This window comes from Papaver somniferum, chromosome 2 (genome assembly GCF_003573695.1).
Source record: "Papaver somniferum cultivar HN1 chromosome 2, ASM357369v1, whole genome shotgun sequence".
Taxonomy (NCBI): Eukaryota; Viridiplantae; Streptophyta; class Magnoliopsida; order Ranunculales; family Papaveraceae; genus Papaver; species Papaver somniferum.
The window spans coordinates 59,788,101-59,806,610 of NC_039359.1; the positions used below are offsets into that span (position 1 = coordinate 59,788,101).

The following is an 18,510-nucleotide window of genomic DNA, read 5'->3' on the forward strand; positions in this document are numbered from 1 at the left end:
ACGGGTGTGAGCACGTTTCAGACAAAAATCGCGTTATTTAAGAAAAAAACACGTTTTTTATACGTTATTCTAAAATAACGGGAGTTATAACGGTTAAATAGAAAATGTAAAAGAATTATGGTTTTAAACAAGGTTTGAAAATAGGTCATGGCACAGGTCATGACCACTGGGCGTGACCGTTATAACGCACTTTGACGGGTGCGAGCACGTTTTGGACAATAATCGCGTTATCTAAGTAAAAAAACGTGTATTTTATATGTTATTCTAAAATAACGGGCGTTATAACGGTTAAATAGAAAATAGAAAATAATTATGGTTTAAAATTCCTATCCAACGGTTATAACGTGCGTGAAAACAGTTATAACGGATCTAATAACGTTGTTATAATGTTTTCTATATATTATTATTTTATTCTTTTATTTTTAAAATCTTAGTTGTAACTTTTTAATCTTTGATTTAAAATATAAAGAATTGTAACATAATATTTTTAGAAAACTGGTTATATTATTTTTATAATGTTTTTATATTATTTTTTATTAAAAAACGGTTATGACTGACTTGAAAACGGGAAAAATGCTCTAAAAAACTTAAGTTCAAATGTTATTTGGATGGGAAAAACGTAAAATTCAATTTTAGAAAACTGGTTATAACGTGTGTGAAAACGGAAAAACGGTCATAAAAAACTACCATTATTTCCTATTTATCGGCATTATATAGTCTGTGAACGTTTTAAGGGGTGTTTTCTTTTTTTTTTTTTGGAAAAAACAGGTGTTTTTCATACCTTACCTTGATATACCTAAGAAGTCAAAACCGAGTAAACATCCGTTTTGCACTGACTCGTCCCAATCCGGTCCAATTCGTATAAAATCCAACAGCAAAACATAAAACCCAACTTAAACCCCCGCCGGCCTCTTCTCTCTATCACCCACTACTCTCCACAAACTTGTCTCTGCCGGAAACCACCGCCGCACCGCCACTGTTGAAGCTCCTCGGGTAATCAAATCTCTCCTTCCTCTCGTGATATTCCAATATTGGGTTTCATTAGAATAATGTTATGAATTGGGTTTTGCTTAATTTTGATTTTTTTTCTCTTAGTGAGATTATTGAATTTTGTTTAATTAGGGTTTAATTGGCGAAATTTGGGAGTGAAAAATTCGAAAAATTCTGTTTTTTTTTGTGAATTTTCCATTCTAGTTTATACTCAAATTGAAGGATGTATGATGAAGAGCAGCCAGATGAAAGTGACGATAGTCTTCCTGGGTTAGGAAATGCAGATGATGTAATTATACCAAATGATGAGAAACAGAAAAAGAAACGGAAGAAAATCTTGTTAGAAGAAGCTAAGAAGGCACGGAATCGTGGAGTTTGTTATTTGAGTAGGATACCACCACAAATGGACCCGGTGAAGCTACGTCAAGTTCTTTCGCAGCATGGTGAGATTGACAGGATTTATCTTGTGCCTGAAACTAAGCAGCAGTTACCTCAGCAAGTAAATCGCAAGAAAGCTGGTGATTTTCGTGGTCAAGGCTATGAAGAAGGGTATGTAATGTATATACGCTTTAAGAATTCATTATCTTAGAGCTTGCTTTGACGGTGTTCGTCTCTTGTTTTTGTAGGTGGGTTGAATTTACAAATAAAAGGGTTGCGAAGAGAGTTGCTCATATGTTAAATGGGGAACAGATGGGTATGCTGGATTTAAAATTTGTATTTTGTTGTATGTATGTGTCCTGCACGAGGAGATTATTCATCGGTGTTGGTGTAATTTTTTTGTGTTTAGGTGGGAGGAAAAAGTCATCCTTCTTTTATGACATTTGGAATATCAAATATCTGAGTAAATTCAAGTGGGAAGATCTTACTGAAGAAATTGGTAAGCAAACCAATGAGTTTTTGACTAGTGATGAGAAGATGTGTTTAAATGTTGGTAGTAAATTATCTTCGTTTCATTTGTGTATGTAGCTTACAAGCATGCTCTTCAACAGCAGAAGTTAGTTATGGTAAATTCTGCTGCCAAGAAAGAAAAGGAAATCTACATGGATAAGGTTGATAAATCTAATGGTCTAAATGCCATAGAAGAAAGGAGGAAGAAGGTACCTATTTTTTCTTTGCGCTAAATCTTTATGTTTTTTCCTATGTGTATTATTTTTCATGAGCTCCTAATCATTATTGACTTATAGCCTGAAACTCTGAATCGTCAAGTATTAGTTATTCGACTTAGTTTTCTTCCTGAATCTGCCAATTACTTAGCTGCTTAACTCATCCAGTTGCTATTATCAAACTTTTTTAGGAGCTGAATGTGGTGGTCCTGTTAACTTAAATGAGTATCTTTCAATGAACTTGAAATTGTCACTGACAAACTTCGATACACTTTTGACGTGTGCTGTTTCCTATTTCTTAGGTTTCTTATTTTGCTTGTTATGAGAAGCATGTCTCTCTTCGTAGCTGTAGCTCTCTTTTCTGTCGGTTCTTCTTTCCGTTATTCAACATAATCTCCCTCTTGTTGCAATTAGCAAAAAGGAATACTGCATAAAACATCTAGTTAACAATTAGGAGGGTCTAAAGAGATTGTAGAAAACATCAGTCAACTGTGGGCTATGAACATTGAAGATTATGTTAGTATAAAAGATGACACCGTTTTGGTGATACTGTGAAAAATAGAATGTTTACATAAAAATGAGTTTTTCTAGTTGCACCATAGTAAATTGTAAAAGAGGGTCCAATCATCATGGGGGATTTATCTCATAACAATATTTTAGCAGTCGAGTCGTCGACAACCTCATTAGAGGGGCCATCCCACCCCTAACAGATGCTATATGTGTAAAGAAGAAGAAGAATTCGCCCAACACTTAATACTGCACTATAGGGTCGCATACTATATATGGCAAGCTCTGATCCCATCAACTCGCTGGTGTTCGGTTTTCTCTGAGTCTATGTTACTGTTAGCCTCCTGTTGGACTGCTAGGGGTCTCTCCAATCTTGGTAGGGTACTGTGGTCTGCCCTTATCTACCTACTGCTATTTGTTGGTCGATTTGGCTAGAGCGCCACCGGAGAGCCTTCGGCCCTTCACAGACAAATTTAAGCCAACTCATATCTGATTCATTTTTGAATAGTGACTGCATTAGAGGATAATAGTCTGTCTATCTTACAATCCATTAGTTTACAATTGGACTCACCTCTTCATTTGAGTATGCCTCTTGTTTTCCAGTTTGCTCTTTTGTACTGTTTCATATTTCAGATTGTCATAGTCTTACTTGTACCCTGTCTCCATTCTAAGCTTTTAAATTTAAATCTTGTTTGCTTCAGGAAAACAAAAGAACAGTAATGGTAATTTTTTTTTTTCCTTTTTGAATTTGCGACTGAAATCTACATTTATGCAGAAGCAGAAGATCCAAGAACAAGGCTCAGCAGAGCAACAAGAACCAAAAGTAATTCGTCATTTCCGACAAACAAGGCCAGTTAAAGATGATTCAGCCCAGCCCAAATCTCAGATGTCTAGAAATGTCTTGGCCGGAGTAAGTAACCACATTTCAATCTCTCTCTATATTTGTAACGCCTAACTAAATCTACCCACAGACTTCTAACTTTGCTCAACAAATCTCCATAATCATGTTCTCTCCAGCTATTCTGTGGAAAATGATCAGCACCAACGCCACCATGATCATAACTCAAACACTTCTTTTTGTCAAGTTTCTTTCATAGGTAATCTTAATGTAACATTTGCCTCCGTGTAGGGTGTTTTGAATACTTTTTCGTTTAGTTGTTGTCATGGTTAGCCCCTACTCCAGACAGTTTCTTTTTTGTTTTTGTTTTATTTATTTCTTAAAACTTTTCCTAAGATTACTATTTCCGACATACATGTCTATTTATAAATGCATCAGTTGATTTCATAATGAAAGGCCATAGCATTACATCTATGATTCCTCCCATCAAACAAAAAAAATAAAATAATAAAAAACATATATCTGTAGTTTTTTTCTTCTTCACAAAAACTTAGCGTGTGACTCGTTGTTTGTGACTGCACTGCTACAGCATCTTCTATCGTGCTTGGCACGATTTTAAGGGCAGATCCTGCAGGCTTCACGCATTCAAGTTTGGTAAAGTTACTTAAGTTGAAGAATGACCAAAACTTAGTGCTATGATTAGATTTTTGTTCAAGTCATAAACACATATTCTGTTCACTTCTTGCTTAAACCACAATTATGTCCATGGGGCTCTGGGTGATGCTGCTGGTAGGGTATAAATTAAACCGACCAACAGCCAAAAAGCTTTACCTTCTTCTTTATTACAATAAACAATCTTTCATGTGCCTTGTCTAGTCCTACTTGTAGGGTCCAACTGCCCAAAAGCTTTACATTTATTTATTTCTTTATTACAATAGACAACTATTCTATTCTTCTAAGTGGAAGAAAGTGCAACTAATGAATTTTATTTTTTATAATCAAGAATAGAAGCTGCTAAAATATTCCATTTTCTTGAAGATCATGTCAATGATTCTATCACTACTGTTGTTGTTTATCTTCAAGCTTTAAATCGTTTGACCAGAATCCATTATCCAGCTCACTAGGTGAGTTGGTAAGAGAAGAAAAAAAAGATCATTATTGGTATATTTCCACTTTCCAACCAAAAAGCAAAAGCAAAAGAAAAACCAAAGTAAAGGAAAAAGGATCAGTTTTTATGGGACTGGTTTTCTTTTTCTCCTTAACTTGGTTGATTGATTCAAGGAAGTCTGTCGAACTCCATCACACTCTTTTCAGTTCTATGTTCAATTATCATAGGTAAGTTAGCTTCTCTTGATATTAGCTTGCAGTTGTTAATTTTGATCATTTTTTTACAGTGAAATTTGTTAAATTTTTTAGATATGGGTGTTGATTTAATGGAGATAGGAGTTCATTTGAGGAAGTTTTTGATCCTTTCAATAAGAATTTCATATAGATCTACACACAAACATCCATTGATTGTGGGTTTTGTTTTATTCTCTTTATTATTGTATAGATTTCTTCCTTTTCTGTTTGTTTTCTTGGTTTCTTCTTCTCCTGTTCTTGTTTGTACTTTTGCTCTTCTTGGTACTTTGTTGAATTATGGGCAACATCCACATGTACCCCAAATAGATGAAGAACAAGAAGAAGATGATGAAAATACTAGAAAACAAACACACCATGATCATGAAATTTCTTCTCTCAAAACTGGCGTTTTTCCAAGTGATCTTGTTGTTCAGAAAGATGATGAAGTAGCAGCAGTAGAAGATGATGAAGAAGAAGAAGAAGAAGAAGAAGAAGAAGAAGAAGAAAAGAAGGATGCAGTCTTCTCATTGAGTAGAGGATTTGATGATGGGTTGATCACTGAAAAGATTAGTTTGATTGACTCTACTCATATCCAGTACCAATTGGTGGAAGAGGAGAGGGAATTCTTTAATCAAGAAAAGAGGGAATTTTATGATGTCCAGAAGAGGGAGTTCCACGAATTGAAACCGCTTATCGAAGTTGATTATTCAGTCAAAGATGATGATGTTCAAGAAGTTGCATCCACTTCTTATGCCAGAAGCACAGATATCGAGCCTCTCATTAATTTGGAGGAAGGTAATCATACTCATGGGCTACTGCCACCAAATTTGGGAGAATCATCTGGTTCTAATCAAGATTCTTTGTTACTGTGGAAGAAGATTAAAGACCGTGACGATGACGATGACGATGATGATGAATCTTACAATTCAGATTCTGATGGTGCAGAGAGTTCGTCTCCTGATGCGTCAATTACAGATATTATGCCGATGCTAGATGAACTCCATCCTTTACTTGATGCTGAAACACCTCGTCGTGATGCTCATGTATCGTCTTTAGATGATGAGTTTACTGCTGCTTCTGATAGATCCCACGGCTCGAATGATGATCACGTTGAATCAGGTGAGGAGGACGAGCACCATGAAGATGAAGAAGACGATGATGAAGAAGAAGATGAAGAAGAAGGGCAGTCTGAGACCCCCGACGCTGAAGCTAAAGCTGTGCTAAAATGGACTGAAGATGATGAAAAGAATCTCATGGATCTTGGCAACTCTGAGCTGGAAAGAAATCAGCGGTTGGAGAGTCTCATCGCAAGACGAAGAGCTAGGAAGAACTTCAGAATGATTGAATCAGAGAAGAATATGATAGATTTAGACTTCAGTGGACCGCCATTTGAAATTTCACCAATTTCCACGGCGAGGCGCAACCCATTTGATCTTCACTATGATTCTTATATGGGACTTGGCTTACCTCCTATGCCTGGTTCAGCTCCTTCTGTTATGATACCACGAAGAAATCCCTTTGATCTTCCTTATGATGACCCACTTGAAGAAAGACCTGATTTAACTGGAGGCAACTTTGGCGAAGAGTTCATGACTGCTCATGAGAAGGATATGCACTACAGAAGGTGTGAGAGCTTCAACATGGGAGCTTTTTTCTTTAACGATCGCAGGCAAGACAAGCACCATGTCAGTAAGTTCAGACCTTATTTCGTAACTGAACAAATGGCATCAGAAGGGGTGGGATATTCAAGATTTAGCAGACAGATCAGTGAGGCAAGTGAGTCTAAGATGAGTTTTGCTTCCGAGACTGAATCACATTCTACAATTGCAAACCAGGAAGATATTAGTAGTCTTGTTGAAGAAAAAATATCATCTCACCAGGAAGACATTAGTAATCTTGTTGAAGAGCAGCAAATATCATCTCACGAACGCGAGCTCAGTCCTTCAGTTGAAGACACACCTGGTCGAATGAAGCTAGAAAGTGAGCTCTGGAAAGAAGATCATTTGGATTCAGAGAGTGATAAAGAAGGTAAGGATGAGGTCGATTTAATTAAGGTTGAGGATGAAACTGATGAATCCAAAACTACCCATGGAACGCAATCAAGATTCTATTCCGAATTTCTCGCTTTAGAAGAACACCTCACAAGCTATGTTCATGTGAACCAAGAAGTGGGCGAAGAGCAGCATCACACAAGGTCCAGCTCCCTCTCATCATCCGGTGTTCGTGAAAAAATCAAGGAGAATAGCGAAGATGAAGAGAGTTCTCATGGAACACAGTCAAGTTATGTTCATGTCGATCAAGATATGGGTGAACATCAACAACACACCAGGTCAAACTCCCACTCATCTTCAGATATGCATGAAAAGATCTTCGACGTGAATGTAGACGAGGAGTTATCAGGTCTGGATCTAGCAAGAGGTGAAGTCCACGAGCACTCCTCCAGCTTCATGCAATCGACAGTTGTTGATTCTGATCCGGTTGAAGGAGAAGATTATAGACATCCAGAGGCACCTGTTTATGACTTGAGCCCATCAGCGTCTAAAAGGAACATGTCTGACATGATGAGTTTTGAAGAAACAGTGAGTTATAAGGATAACATGGTTTTCGCTTCTACTTCTTCCGTGAGTTCTGACATGCATGTAGAGGTACCGGAACCCGTAGCAGTGGAAGGGATCACTTTACTCGCAGATAAGGAAGCTTCAGTGCAGATTGGTAGCCCTAGAAAATTGATGACCCCGGGGTATGAAAAATCATGGGAACCCTCAGCAGAGCTCTGTGTGATCGACGAGAATGAACCTGAAAAAGAGGGTTTACCGTGTGAAGAAGCAAGTTTTCCTTCATCGAGTTTCCATCCAAAGATAGCTGCTGAAGTTCTCCAATCTGATAAGGATGAAAAGGTTGATACCTTGGACTTACCATATTCAGATGAGATGTCATCTCGAGATATAGCTTTGTCTGAGTTAAAGGATCAACTGGTCCAGCCATCATCCAGTGTCCATCAAGAAAATTCTGAGGTCAGTCTCCGAACATTATTCAGCTCTTGTTACACTTAGAAAACATGGAACATCATTATAAACATAAAAAAGACCTTTTTGATTTAAGACCTCATTATTCCAGGAATTGTCTAATTGCATAAGTTGCCTTAACTTCATTGATTTTGCCCCATGCAGTCTTACAAGTTGTTCGCTTAACAGACACTTGGATGGTTTTGATCCATCTATGTAATCGTAATATCCAGTCTTGAATATTTTAGATTAGTGAGTTTGTCAGTAAAAATGCAAGGCATATTCAACCACAGAAATGTTGGTGCATCTTATTTGAGCAGAAAAAGATAATTGGAGCAACTAAAAATGCTTTCTTCTCTTATAATTTATACAGGGAATATCTATCCTTTCTGATATTTCGGCAATGGAAGACGGTGCCATTCAGGAAGTTGGTGGGCCACTGGTCGATGAGCACCAAGAAGATGATGTCTCAAACCTCCCCACCTTCCTTTCTGCTCCTACTTCTCCCCCGTCTGAGTTTGTTCAGGAGGTTGGTGGGCCAGTGGTCGGTGAGCACCAAGAAGATGATCTCTCAAACCTCCCTACCTTGCTTCCAGCTCCAACTTCTCCCCCGTCTGAGTTTGTCGGTTATCAACAACATCAAATGGTTTTTGAAGATGACTCCCCCGATGGAACTCAATATGAAAGTAAATTTGATTTCAATCAAGAATCAATCGGGTATCATGAAGCAAACGAAGAATTTGACAATGAGGAGCCGGCCGGAATTGAAGAGATCGACGAAGAATTTCTGACCGAACTTGATGCAGTTGGTGACTTCAGTTTTGAAGAGAAGACAACCGATGCTAACCAACATTATGAACATTTGGGAACCAATGAATATGAGACACTTGCAGGCTTACAAGTTCTTGAATCCAAGTCCAGCAGCGAAGGGGCTGAAGACAAATTTGAGGCACTCAGACCTGCGAGTGTTGATGATATTGACTCTGGATTTGAGCAGTTTCCTGAGAGGGTAACGGAGGAAATTGAAGTTTTATCTGCTGAATCTATTAAACAACCCCATATTGAGCCAATATCGGAGTTAAGAGAAGATGAGAATGCTGAGTTTGAACTCAACATCAAAGACAAAAGCTTAACAGATCTTAATTTGGAGCTGCCAGTTCTTGAAGCAAGATCTATTGAAGATATTGATTCTGCATTCAGGCATCTTCGTGAGAAAGAAGCCGAGAAATCTTTTGTTCTTGATCCGGAATTCGAAGAATCTGTCTTGGAGGAAGCTGAAGTCGAGTCTACCGAGTCTTGTAAGCAGCGTGATGAGACACAAACAGAGGGAATACAAAGTGAGCATGTTGAGTTTGAATTGCCTACCCAAGAACAGATTCTAACAAGCGCTAGTATGGATTTCACAGTTCTTGAAGCAAGATCTCTTGAAGATATTGATTCTGCCTTTAAGCAACTTCAAGAGGGAGAAGCTAAAAAGTCCGTTCTTCCCGAAATCCTTGATGACTCTCTCCAGGAAGAAGCTAAACATGAACCTGCTCGTTCTTCTAAGGAACCCGACCATGAGCCAATCTTGAAGGGAACAGAAGATGAGCAAGCTGTCTTTGCATTACCCGCAGAAGAACCATGGCTGACAAATAGCAATTTGGAGTCCCCGATTCTTGAAGCAAGGTCTTTTGAAGATTTTGATGCTGTTTTGGAGCAACTCCACGAGGGAGAGGACGCGGGGACATCTATTGTTGATGAACCAGTACTGAAGGAATCTAAAGTAGCATCGTCAGAGTCTTTTGACCATGTGCTTGAGGATCCAATCTTGAAGGCAATGGAAGATGAGCAAGCTGTCTCTACACTATTTGTGGTAGAACCCGAGCTGATAAAGAGCGATTTGGAGTCCCCAATTCTTGAAGCGAGGTCTTCTGAAGATATTGATGCTGTTTTGGAGCAGCTTCATGAAGGAGACGACGCGGAGACATCTATTGTTGATGAACCAGTACTGCAGGAATCTGTAGTAGCATCTGATGAGTCTTTCAAACATGTACTTGATGAGCCACTGCTGACGGAAGCAGAAGATGGGCAGGGTGAACTGACACTGCACACACAAGAGCGACATCTGTCAGATACTGACTTGGAGCATCTAGTTATTGAAGCAAGATCTGTTGGAAATGTTGATGCTGTGTTGGAGCAGATCCACGATAACTTCGAGACATTTATTATTGATGAACCAGAATTGAAGGAATCCGCAGTAGTATCTACGAAGTCTTTGGATCATGTGCTTGATGAGCCACTGCTGATGGAAACGGAAGATGGACTGGGTGAGTTGAAACTGCAGACACAAGAGCAACATATGGCAGAAATCGATTTGGAGCTTCCAGTTATTGAAGCAAAGTCTGTTGAAGATCTTAATGCTGTCTTGAAGCAGCTTCACGAGGGAGACAACTCGGAAGCATCTATTGTTAATAAACCAGTATTCAAGGAATCTACAGCTTCTGACCACATGCTTGATGAGCCACTACTGATAGAAACAAAAGATGAGCTGGGTGAGTTGACACCGTACACACAAGAGCGACATCTTGCAGAAACCGATCTGGAGCTTCCAGTTATTGAAGCAAGATTCATTGAAGATGTTGATGCTGTCTTGAAGCAACTCCACAAGGGAGATAACTCGGAGACATTTATAGCTAATGAACCAGAATTGAAGGGATCTGCAGTACCATCAGCCGAGTCTTTTGACCATATGCTTGATGACCCACTGCTGCTGGAAACAAAAGATATGCAGGGTGAGTTGACACTGCATACACAGGAGCAACATCTGACAGAAACCGACTTGGAGCTTCCAGTTATTGAAGCAAGATCTATTGAAGATGTTGATGCTGTCTTGAAGCAGCTCCGCGGAGGAGATAATTCGGAGGCATTGATTCTTAATAAACCAGTGTCGGAGGAATCTACAGTAGCATGCGCCAAATCTTCTGACCATGGGCTTGATGAGCCACAGTTGATGGAAACAGAAGATGGGCAGGGTGAGTTGACACATCTAAAACTAGAGTGAAGATTGTTACTTTGATCGTCCGATTTCACAATTGGAATCCCTTATTTGGGCTCCAGTGTAGTTTCAGACCTATTAATTTTTGTTTTGTTCATGTCTGACGACTGCCTGTATTTTGGCTAGTGGTTAGGCATGGGTGAATGGTTTTTAAGCGCTGCCTCATAATGGGGTTTTGGTGCTCTGTTTGGTTATTGTGTTGTGTTTGTTTGGGTTGTAATATCACCTTCTTGGTGATAGTTTATTTCTAGTTTTGATTGCTGTCATGGTGATAGTTATACCTTTGATTGGTCTCTTCAAGGACATTTTTTGTGAAGTTCCTTGAAAGAGTACAAAAATCTGTAACTTTTTGCTCATTTTTTCCCCCTCCATTTAGGCTTTCGGGAAAAATATACCTCAATATATTCCTAGTGTATAATATTCAAGTCATCCATCTTTTATGACATTTAGAATACGAAAATGATAGATGTACGGCAAAATTTACACCGAAGCTGATCCATCTTTTATGACATTTAGAATACGAAAATGATAGATGTACGGCAAAATTTACGCCGAAGCTGCACCGTGTGTCTGGGATGGGGGACCCATTTTTCCCCTTACACATCCCGATGCTAAGCACGCCAAGTACTGGCCGTGCCATCCTCTTCGGTACACAACAAAGTGTAAATCTTCCGTGTGTGTATCAAAGCCCTATAGAGTATCAAAAATCCTTCTAACTTTTTTCTTTTTAAAAATCAAAAAGTAATTCTAGATTTTTGGGGTTATGCGTTGGATTGATAATAATAAAATTAAATATATTAATGACGGATGTTTTTCCATAATTAACCTCTAATAATAAAATAAAAGGGATATTTTTATCTCTCTGTTTCCGTCTAATAATTTCTAGAAACAAAATGAGGTTGGATAAAAAATTTAAAAATAACTCTTCGAAACAAAAAAGTTTCAAATTTTGTGTAAGGGTGACTTTTGGGATCGACTTCTAATTATTAGCTTGGGTATTTGTGGAGAATAATTCAAAAGGACAGAGACCGAATTGATGCAATTGAATTATTTCGTTTAATAATTGATGCCAACTCTATTATTTGAGACTTGTTGCCAACTAGCTCAATACACATCTAAGCATATTCTTCAGAGAGCTCATCAAAAACCACCCACGGACGTCAACTCTCATAATCTTAGACATGGCTAAGAGTCATTCAAGTTTTGCTGGTTTCATGCCTTGTTTTCTCATTGTTACTACAATTGCTATTGCTCTTAGCTTTATAATGTAATTAATTACTAGTTTTATGATCTCTCTTATTGTTCATCTCATTTTCATTACTAACTTGGTCTTAGCTTTATAATGTAATTAATTACTAGTTTACAATTGCTATTGCTCTTAGCTTTATAATGTAATTAATTACTAGTTTTATGCTCTTAGCTACTGCATTCGTTGAGATGTCATGGATTTTGTTGCCGTGACCTACTAAAATTTGCCTACAAGAAATTTTCAACGGAGGCACGAAAACTATAGACTTATACGCAAACTCAAACTGTCGAACACAAGAAAACTCTCTTAGGGGGAAATTTGGGCCATTCATGGCGGTGGTGGTGGTGGTTTCTCCCTTCACTAGCAGGACTTTCTAAACATCCACCGCCACCATATATCTTATGCACACTCCAACACAATTATTCATCCCGCGAAAGGTACACTTGTCTCTCTCGGTTCATGAAAAATCCAATAACTTTCACACAAATTCAAAACATAGATTGAACAGAAACTAGAAGAAAAGATATTTTTTAAACCAACAACATTGACATTAATGATGAATTGTCTTCACCCCACAATACAAGATGGAAAAGAAACTACTACGATGTCCAAATGTTTTCAACAACATTTGATGAGTTTTATTACAATTAATAATCCAAAATTGGATCAAAAATTCAGAAAACAACTTAAAACAAAACACTCACTTCAAAAAGAAACAAATAGAATCCACGTTATGGTTCAAGGAATAACCGAAGATCCATCGACGTACTAACCGCGTACGTTCTTATTCAACATGCAGAGGAATCTTATCATTTCATCAATGAAATCATAATCAGAAGGAGGAAGGCTGCACTCATCATTTCTTTAATATAGTTGAGGAAATACTGGAGACGCTTCAACTCATTCTCCAACGCTTTTTTTTCGTTACTAACTTAGTCACCCAATCAGAACTGATGGAGTAAGTACTCCACACAGTTCTCGAAAATAAAATCGTGGGTCGCCATCCCTGTCGGTTCGCCTACACAACTATACGGCAGTTCTGTCTCTTCTAGTTCACATCTCCTTATAAATGCTTCTTTGACTGCAATGTTGGTCTTCAGAAATTCAACCATCTCTGTTATCATTTCCGACTCCAGAGATGTTTCTTCGTCTTGAACACGATCCTCATCATCATCAGAAGAAGATGTAGATGATGATGATTCCCCCTCCGTATCACTCGATTGTTGCTCTTGAACATCTTCATCATCATCACTAATGGTATAATAAACTGGTTCTCCAATTTTAGATCTTTTAAAATGTTCATCATCATCAGAGGAAGATTCAGAATGGGTTTGTTTTCTTTTCCTATCAGACGAAATGCCCTTTTCAGAATCCATCGGGATAGGGATTTGGTTACTGATGATGAGAATCTTGCGAGAGAGGGAAAACAGAGATCAAGAGCAATCTGATTGCAGCTGTGATCTGCTAAAACCAACCATCACCGGGATCTATTTGTAGCGGCTGAATCGTTTACCGCCTTTTCCTTTCGAACGACACTGCTTTTGGCGCTTGCGTCTTTTGGAATATGGGGTGCCACGTTTCATCAAAAGGCACATACTATAGCTAGAGGCAGCCTACAAAGAAGTTAAGAGCACTCAACCAACTCGACGGATGAAAAAGATGCATTTGATTTGAGTCTCCAAAAAACGATCGAGACCTAGCCCGAGAACGTGGCATACATTGTGAACCACGAGATCTGGTGCCATCCCAAATTCGTTAATTTTTTTTTAATGAGGGAAAAGGTTAAAAATCTATTCAATGGGAAATACGTCTACAGATCATCACTTGGTGTTATATTTGTCATCCAGTTAAATAGGATGGTACTAATCGGCACGACGGCACCAAGTGATTGGTGTTGTAAAACGACATCCAGTTAAAAAGGATAGTATTGATCGGCACCAAGTGAAAAGCATTTTCATGGGAGGGCTATAAGGTTACAAGAGATTTTACCTATCAGTATCAGATAAACAGAATGTGTGTATGTCAAGTCAATAGTAGTGGACTTGTCTCTGTGTTATAGTGTGTGAGAAGCCTCTGTGTTCTCTAATATCACTATAACCCCAATGATAACCTATTTAAGGCTTATCACCTCTCTGCAATAAGTATCCTTTGAATCAATATTATTTCTTATGGTATCACTCGGTTCGATCTGGAGACCAATCTTTTACCCGCAATATAATCTTTAAGCAATAATTTTTGAAGCAGAACCGTTAAATCGTTTACATATTTTTTTAGATTCAATACCTACTCAAAATCTTTTCACATCCTTTTTAGGTCCGAGTTTTGTTTTTCTTTTTCACAATCAAGAACACCATCGGAGTTCTCGATTTTAGTTAAACAATCTTTTGAGAAAATCAGTGATGTCCTTAATTGTTTATACAAGACAACATAATATGGCCATGAATTCCGCTGCTTCCGATGGTACTTTTACCCTCTCCTTTCTAAAATTGGAAATTTTGTTTCAACAAAACTAGATTCAACTAATTTTCTTCTGTGGCGTGATCAGTTTGAATCAATTTTATATTCTATAACTTTATTTGGGTATGTTAATGGAGAAGAAGTGAACCAGAAAACATATATTAGTTAATGGGGCTCTTACTATCAATCATAAATGGGATTACTGGAAAAAGGTTGATTCCTTTGTTATGAGTTGCTTGAATGCTACCTTTATACGTTCTGTGTCTGGTGATGTGTTGGGTTTGTCATCTGCACGTCAAATCTGATCTTATCTTGAAGTTAGTTTCAAGAATCAATTCATGGAAAGGAAGAGTATGTTAAGAAATCAGTTACATGTCTACAAGAAAGGTAACTCCATTATCCTTGTTTATCTTCAGAATTTAAAGGAAATTGCTGATTCTTTGGCTGTAATTAGGGAAAAGTTTTGTGAGTCGGATCTTGTAATGTATGTGTTGAATGGATTAGGGAGGGAGTATAATTTTGTTATACCTTTTTTTGTTGAAATTAAGCCTAGGTTACTCAATCATGAACAGTGGCGTACTGACCAACAACAAGATTCTAACTTGGTTTTTGATACTCAAAAACCTACTGGTTTTTATTCAAAGAATGTAAACTCTGATGATGGAGCTGGTAGAGGAAAAAGTATTAATCCAGAGAATGGTAACTATAATAACAACAGAAATTCAAGGAATGAAAATTTAAACAATAACAAGAATAATGCAAATGTTAGATCTTCTGCTTCTTATGATGGTAATTCTGGCGCTGGGAATGTAGGAAGAGATTATTCACAAGTGGAGTGTCACATTTATCGAAAAAGGGGTCATATTTCTAATCGGTGTCATTTCCTATATTATCCACCACAATATACATACAGTTCAAATATAATGAATGGTTCAACAAATGTGACTTAACAAAAATCAACTTGTAATTCAATGGGTGAAGATATTGGTTTTTCTGGAGCATCTACTTCTGAAGCTCTCAATGGCTTGCTGATTCTGATGCAACTACGCATATGACAATTGATGAGACTCTACTTCAAAATACTTATGGCTATAGAGGAAAAGAGAAAGTGAAAGTTGGCAATGGTAAGTCTCTTGTTATTTTTTCTACTGGAACTTCTACTATTCAAACACCTAAGACTATTTTTAGGCTAAATACCGTGTTGTTAGTTCCTGATATGAAACATAATTTACTGTCAATAGCTAAGTTTACAAAGGATAATCAGTGATACTTTAAGATAAGTCCCACTGGTTATGAAATTAGGGATCTTATAACTCATGCTTTTCTTGCTCATGGAACTATAGTTAACAATTTATATCATATTCATAATTCCTTCTTACCTTCTTTTTCTACTCATTCTTTATTTGCTACTATTTCTGCTCCTTCTCATGTATGGCATGGTAGACTAGGACACTGTCATGAAACAAAATTGTTGATCAAACTAACTGCAATACCTTCTCTTCCTAACTTAAGGAAGGAGCCTGATAACTTTGATTATTTTCTCACTAGGTTGTTCTTACATCATAAAAGCCAATAAATAGCCGCCACTCTTGCTCAATCACTCAATGGGTGGAAACAACTAATCATTAACCTTAATGAAGGAAATAAAACAGAAAAGAAAAATACCCATACATGGGATGTTGTTCACAAATACAGTTAAAAGGCCCATACGGCTAAGGTTCTTTCTAGTTACATGACCATACCCCCTCCTTTGGCAGATCATTGTCCTCAAGGATGAAGTATAGAATCTGAGAATTGATGTGGCTGGCATCTTCCCATGTAGCATATTCTGAAGGAGCACCATCCCATTGTATAAAGAGTTGAATTATGGTGATGGTTCCTATGAGAACATGTCTGGTGTCTAGAACTCCCATTGAAGCTACTATGAAGGAACCAGAAGTATCAACTAATGTCGAGATGGTGGTTGTTGCAGCATGTTGTCCTATCTTTTTCTTCAACTGTGATACATGAAAAACTAGATGAATTCTGGACCCTACTGGAAATTTGATCTTGTAAGCCACAGTACCATCCTCTGTAACATTTCAAATGGCCCAAAATATTTAGCAGACAATTTCATGTTTGTTCTCAGAGCAACAAAGGACTTTACGAACACCAAATATCCCTCTACAAAAGACCTGTCAGTTCTATTGGCATCTGCAAAGTGCTTCATTCCGTGCTAAGCTTTAGCTAGATCCTCCTTGAGTAGTTGGAACATATGGACTCTCTTAATAAGATAGTATTGAACAGAAGCAACTGAAGTTGTAGACTGGACTGAAAATGCCAAATGAGGTGGAGTATACCCATACAAAGCTTGAAATAGGGTCATTTTAAGGCTGGTGTGGTAGTTTGTGTTAAACCACCATTCTGCCAAAGCTAAATAGTTGAGCCATAATTTGGGAGTTGAATCGGTCATACATCTAAGGTATTTTCTTAGGAAAGCATTGGTCATTTCAGTTTGCCCATCATTTTGGGGGTGATAAGAAGTGTCGAGGTTTAACTGAGTACCCAAAGATTTAAATAAATGCTGCCAAAAGGTACTGAGAAATACCTTATCTCTGTTAGACACAATTGAGCTGGGCATACCATGTAGCTTGAAAATATGGTGCATGAACTCCTTAGACACAGAAATTGCAGTGAATGGATGACTTAAGGCAATGGAATGACTGTACTTAGTCAATCTGTCAACCACAACCAATATAACACTTTTTGTGTAAGATATAAGCAAACCTTCAATAAAATCCATGGAAATGTGTTGCCAAGCTACGCCTGGGCTTGGTAAAGGTTGCAAAAGGCTAGCAGGTGAAGACTGCTCATTCTTGTTGCACTAACAAATGTCACATTGAGCAACAAACTGAAAGATATCTTATTTCATCTCCGGCCAATAAAAATATGATATGGCTTTGTTTTAAGTGCCTAACATGACAGAATGGCCTCCAAAAGCCGAGGAGTGAACATAATGTATAATTTAATTCTTAACCTGCAAGGATAAGCCAACATAAATTCTTGAATTTTACTTGAGGATGCCATTCTTCAAAGAATATTGAGGGTGAACTGGTGAAATTATTAATTGAGAGAGGAGATGTTGAGCAGAAGATTCATCAATATAACTGGAAATGATATCTTGAGTCCATTGTGGTTGAGCCACTGATAGGGATTGACATGCAGAAGTAGTGTGATGAACTCTGGATAAAGCATCAGCTTCCTTATTCTCTAAACCTTTTTTATATTTGATAACATAGTCCAAACCCAAGAGTTTCATATGCCATTTTTGTTGCAACATAAAGGCGATCCTCTGTTCCATGAAATACTTCAAGCTTTGATGGTGGTGAGACAAATAATGTTACCACTTCTGAACTTCCATAACAATGGCCAATAATTTTTTTTCATAAGTGGATAAAGCTAGAGCTTGTGGTCCCAAGTGTTTGCTGTAGAAAGCTATAGGTTGGTCAGATTGCATTAGAACTGCACCCACGCCTGTAGAACATGCATCAGTCTCAGGAAAAAATGGCTGAGAAAAATTAGGTAAGGCCAAAACTGGAGCAGATGTAATGTCAGCTTTAAGAGATACAAAGGCATGCAATGCTGAAGGTGACCAAGAGAATAAATCTTTTTTAAGCATCTTCAGGGATCAAGGTCATCTACCCAAATGGGAAGTGCATAGTATCAGTTTTACCATGAAATTAACCTCTCAACGAAGCAATTTGTCACAGAATCATACTTCACATACTTTTCAACCAAAGGGTATAGCCCAGAGTCCTTTACTAATTATTAGACCTCTTCACATTCCTTAACCAAAAGCCAGTGACTCGCGTCTTGATGTCGGCAAACACAAACAAATTTCTTATTATCCTATAATTAGGAGATAATGAAATTATACATAAATATAAATATCAAGAAAGTAGACATAAATATGAGACATTGAAAGAAGACATACATAAAAATAT

At 37.7% G+C, this 18,510-nt stretch overlaps 2 protein-coding genes across 4 annotated transcripts; both read left to right on the forward strand.

Annotated features, from left to right (window-relative positions):
- The first annotated feature begins 903 nt into the window (after positions 1-903).
- LOC113347783 (pre-rRNA-processing protein ESF2-like) lies at positions 904-3,889 on the forward strand. 3 transcript variants are annotated; one of them, XM_026591455.1, is made up of 7 exons: positions 904-993; positions 1,195-1,539; positions 1,617-1,684; positions 1,778-1,867; positions 1,957-2,087; positions 3,376-3,510; positions 3,618-3,889. In XM_026591455.1, the coding sequence occupies exons 2-7, from the start codon at positions 1,214-1,216 to the stop codon at positions 3,633-3,635; spliced, it is 768 nt and encodes a 255-aa protein (XP_026447240.1). In that variant the 5' UTR covers positions 904-993; positions 1,195-1,213; the 3' UTR covers positions 3,636-3,889. The 3 variants fall into 3 exon arrangements, with proteins under 3 accessions (XP_026447240.1, XP_026447242.1, XP_026447241.1); XM_026591457.1 differs by having other exon boundaries at positions 908-993; positions 1,275-1,539; XM_026591456.1 differs by having other exon boundaries at positions 912-993; positions 1,266-1,539.
- A 508-nt stretch (positions 3,890-4,397) lies between these two features.
- On the forward strand, positions 4,398-11,250 carry LOC113347784. The gene is made up of 3 exons (XM_026591458.1): positions 4,398-4,773; positions 4,855-7,793; positions 8,158-11,250. Exons 2-3 carry the CDS (start codon positions 4,857-4,859, stop codon positions 10,825-10,827), a joined length of 5,607 nt encoding a protein of 1,868 aa, XP_026447243.1. The 5' UTR covers positions 4,398-4,773; positions 4,855-4,856; the 3' UTR covers positions 10,828-11,250.
- The last annotated feature ends 7,260 nt before the right edge of the window (positions 11,251-18,510 follow it).

Excerpts from the sequence above, each read along its gene's own strand:
- LOC113347784 (XM_026591458.1), top strand. The coding sequence starts at position 4,857 with ATGGGTGTTGATTTAATGGAGATAGGAGTTCATTTGAGGAAGTTTTTG. Across the intron at positions 7,794-8,157 it reads TCCATCAAGAAAATTCTGAG|GGAATATCTATCCTTTCTGA; the intron begins GTCAGTCTCCGA and ends TAATTTATACAG.
- LOC113347783 (XM_026591455.1), top strand. The coding sequence starts at position 1,214 with ATGTATGATGAAGAGCAGCCAGATGAAAGTGACGATAGTCTTCCTGGG. Across the intron at positions 1,540-1,616 it reads GGTCAAGGCTATGAAGAAGG|GTGGGTTGAATTTACAAATA; the intron begins GTATGTAATGTA and ends TTGTTTTTGTAG. Across the intron at positions 1,685-1,777 it reads GTTAAATGGGGAACAGATGG|GTGGGAGGAAAAAGTCATCC; the intron begins GTATGCTGGATT and ends TTTTGTGTTTAG.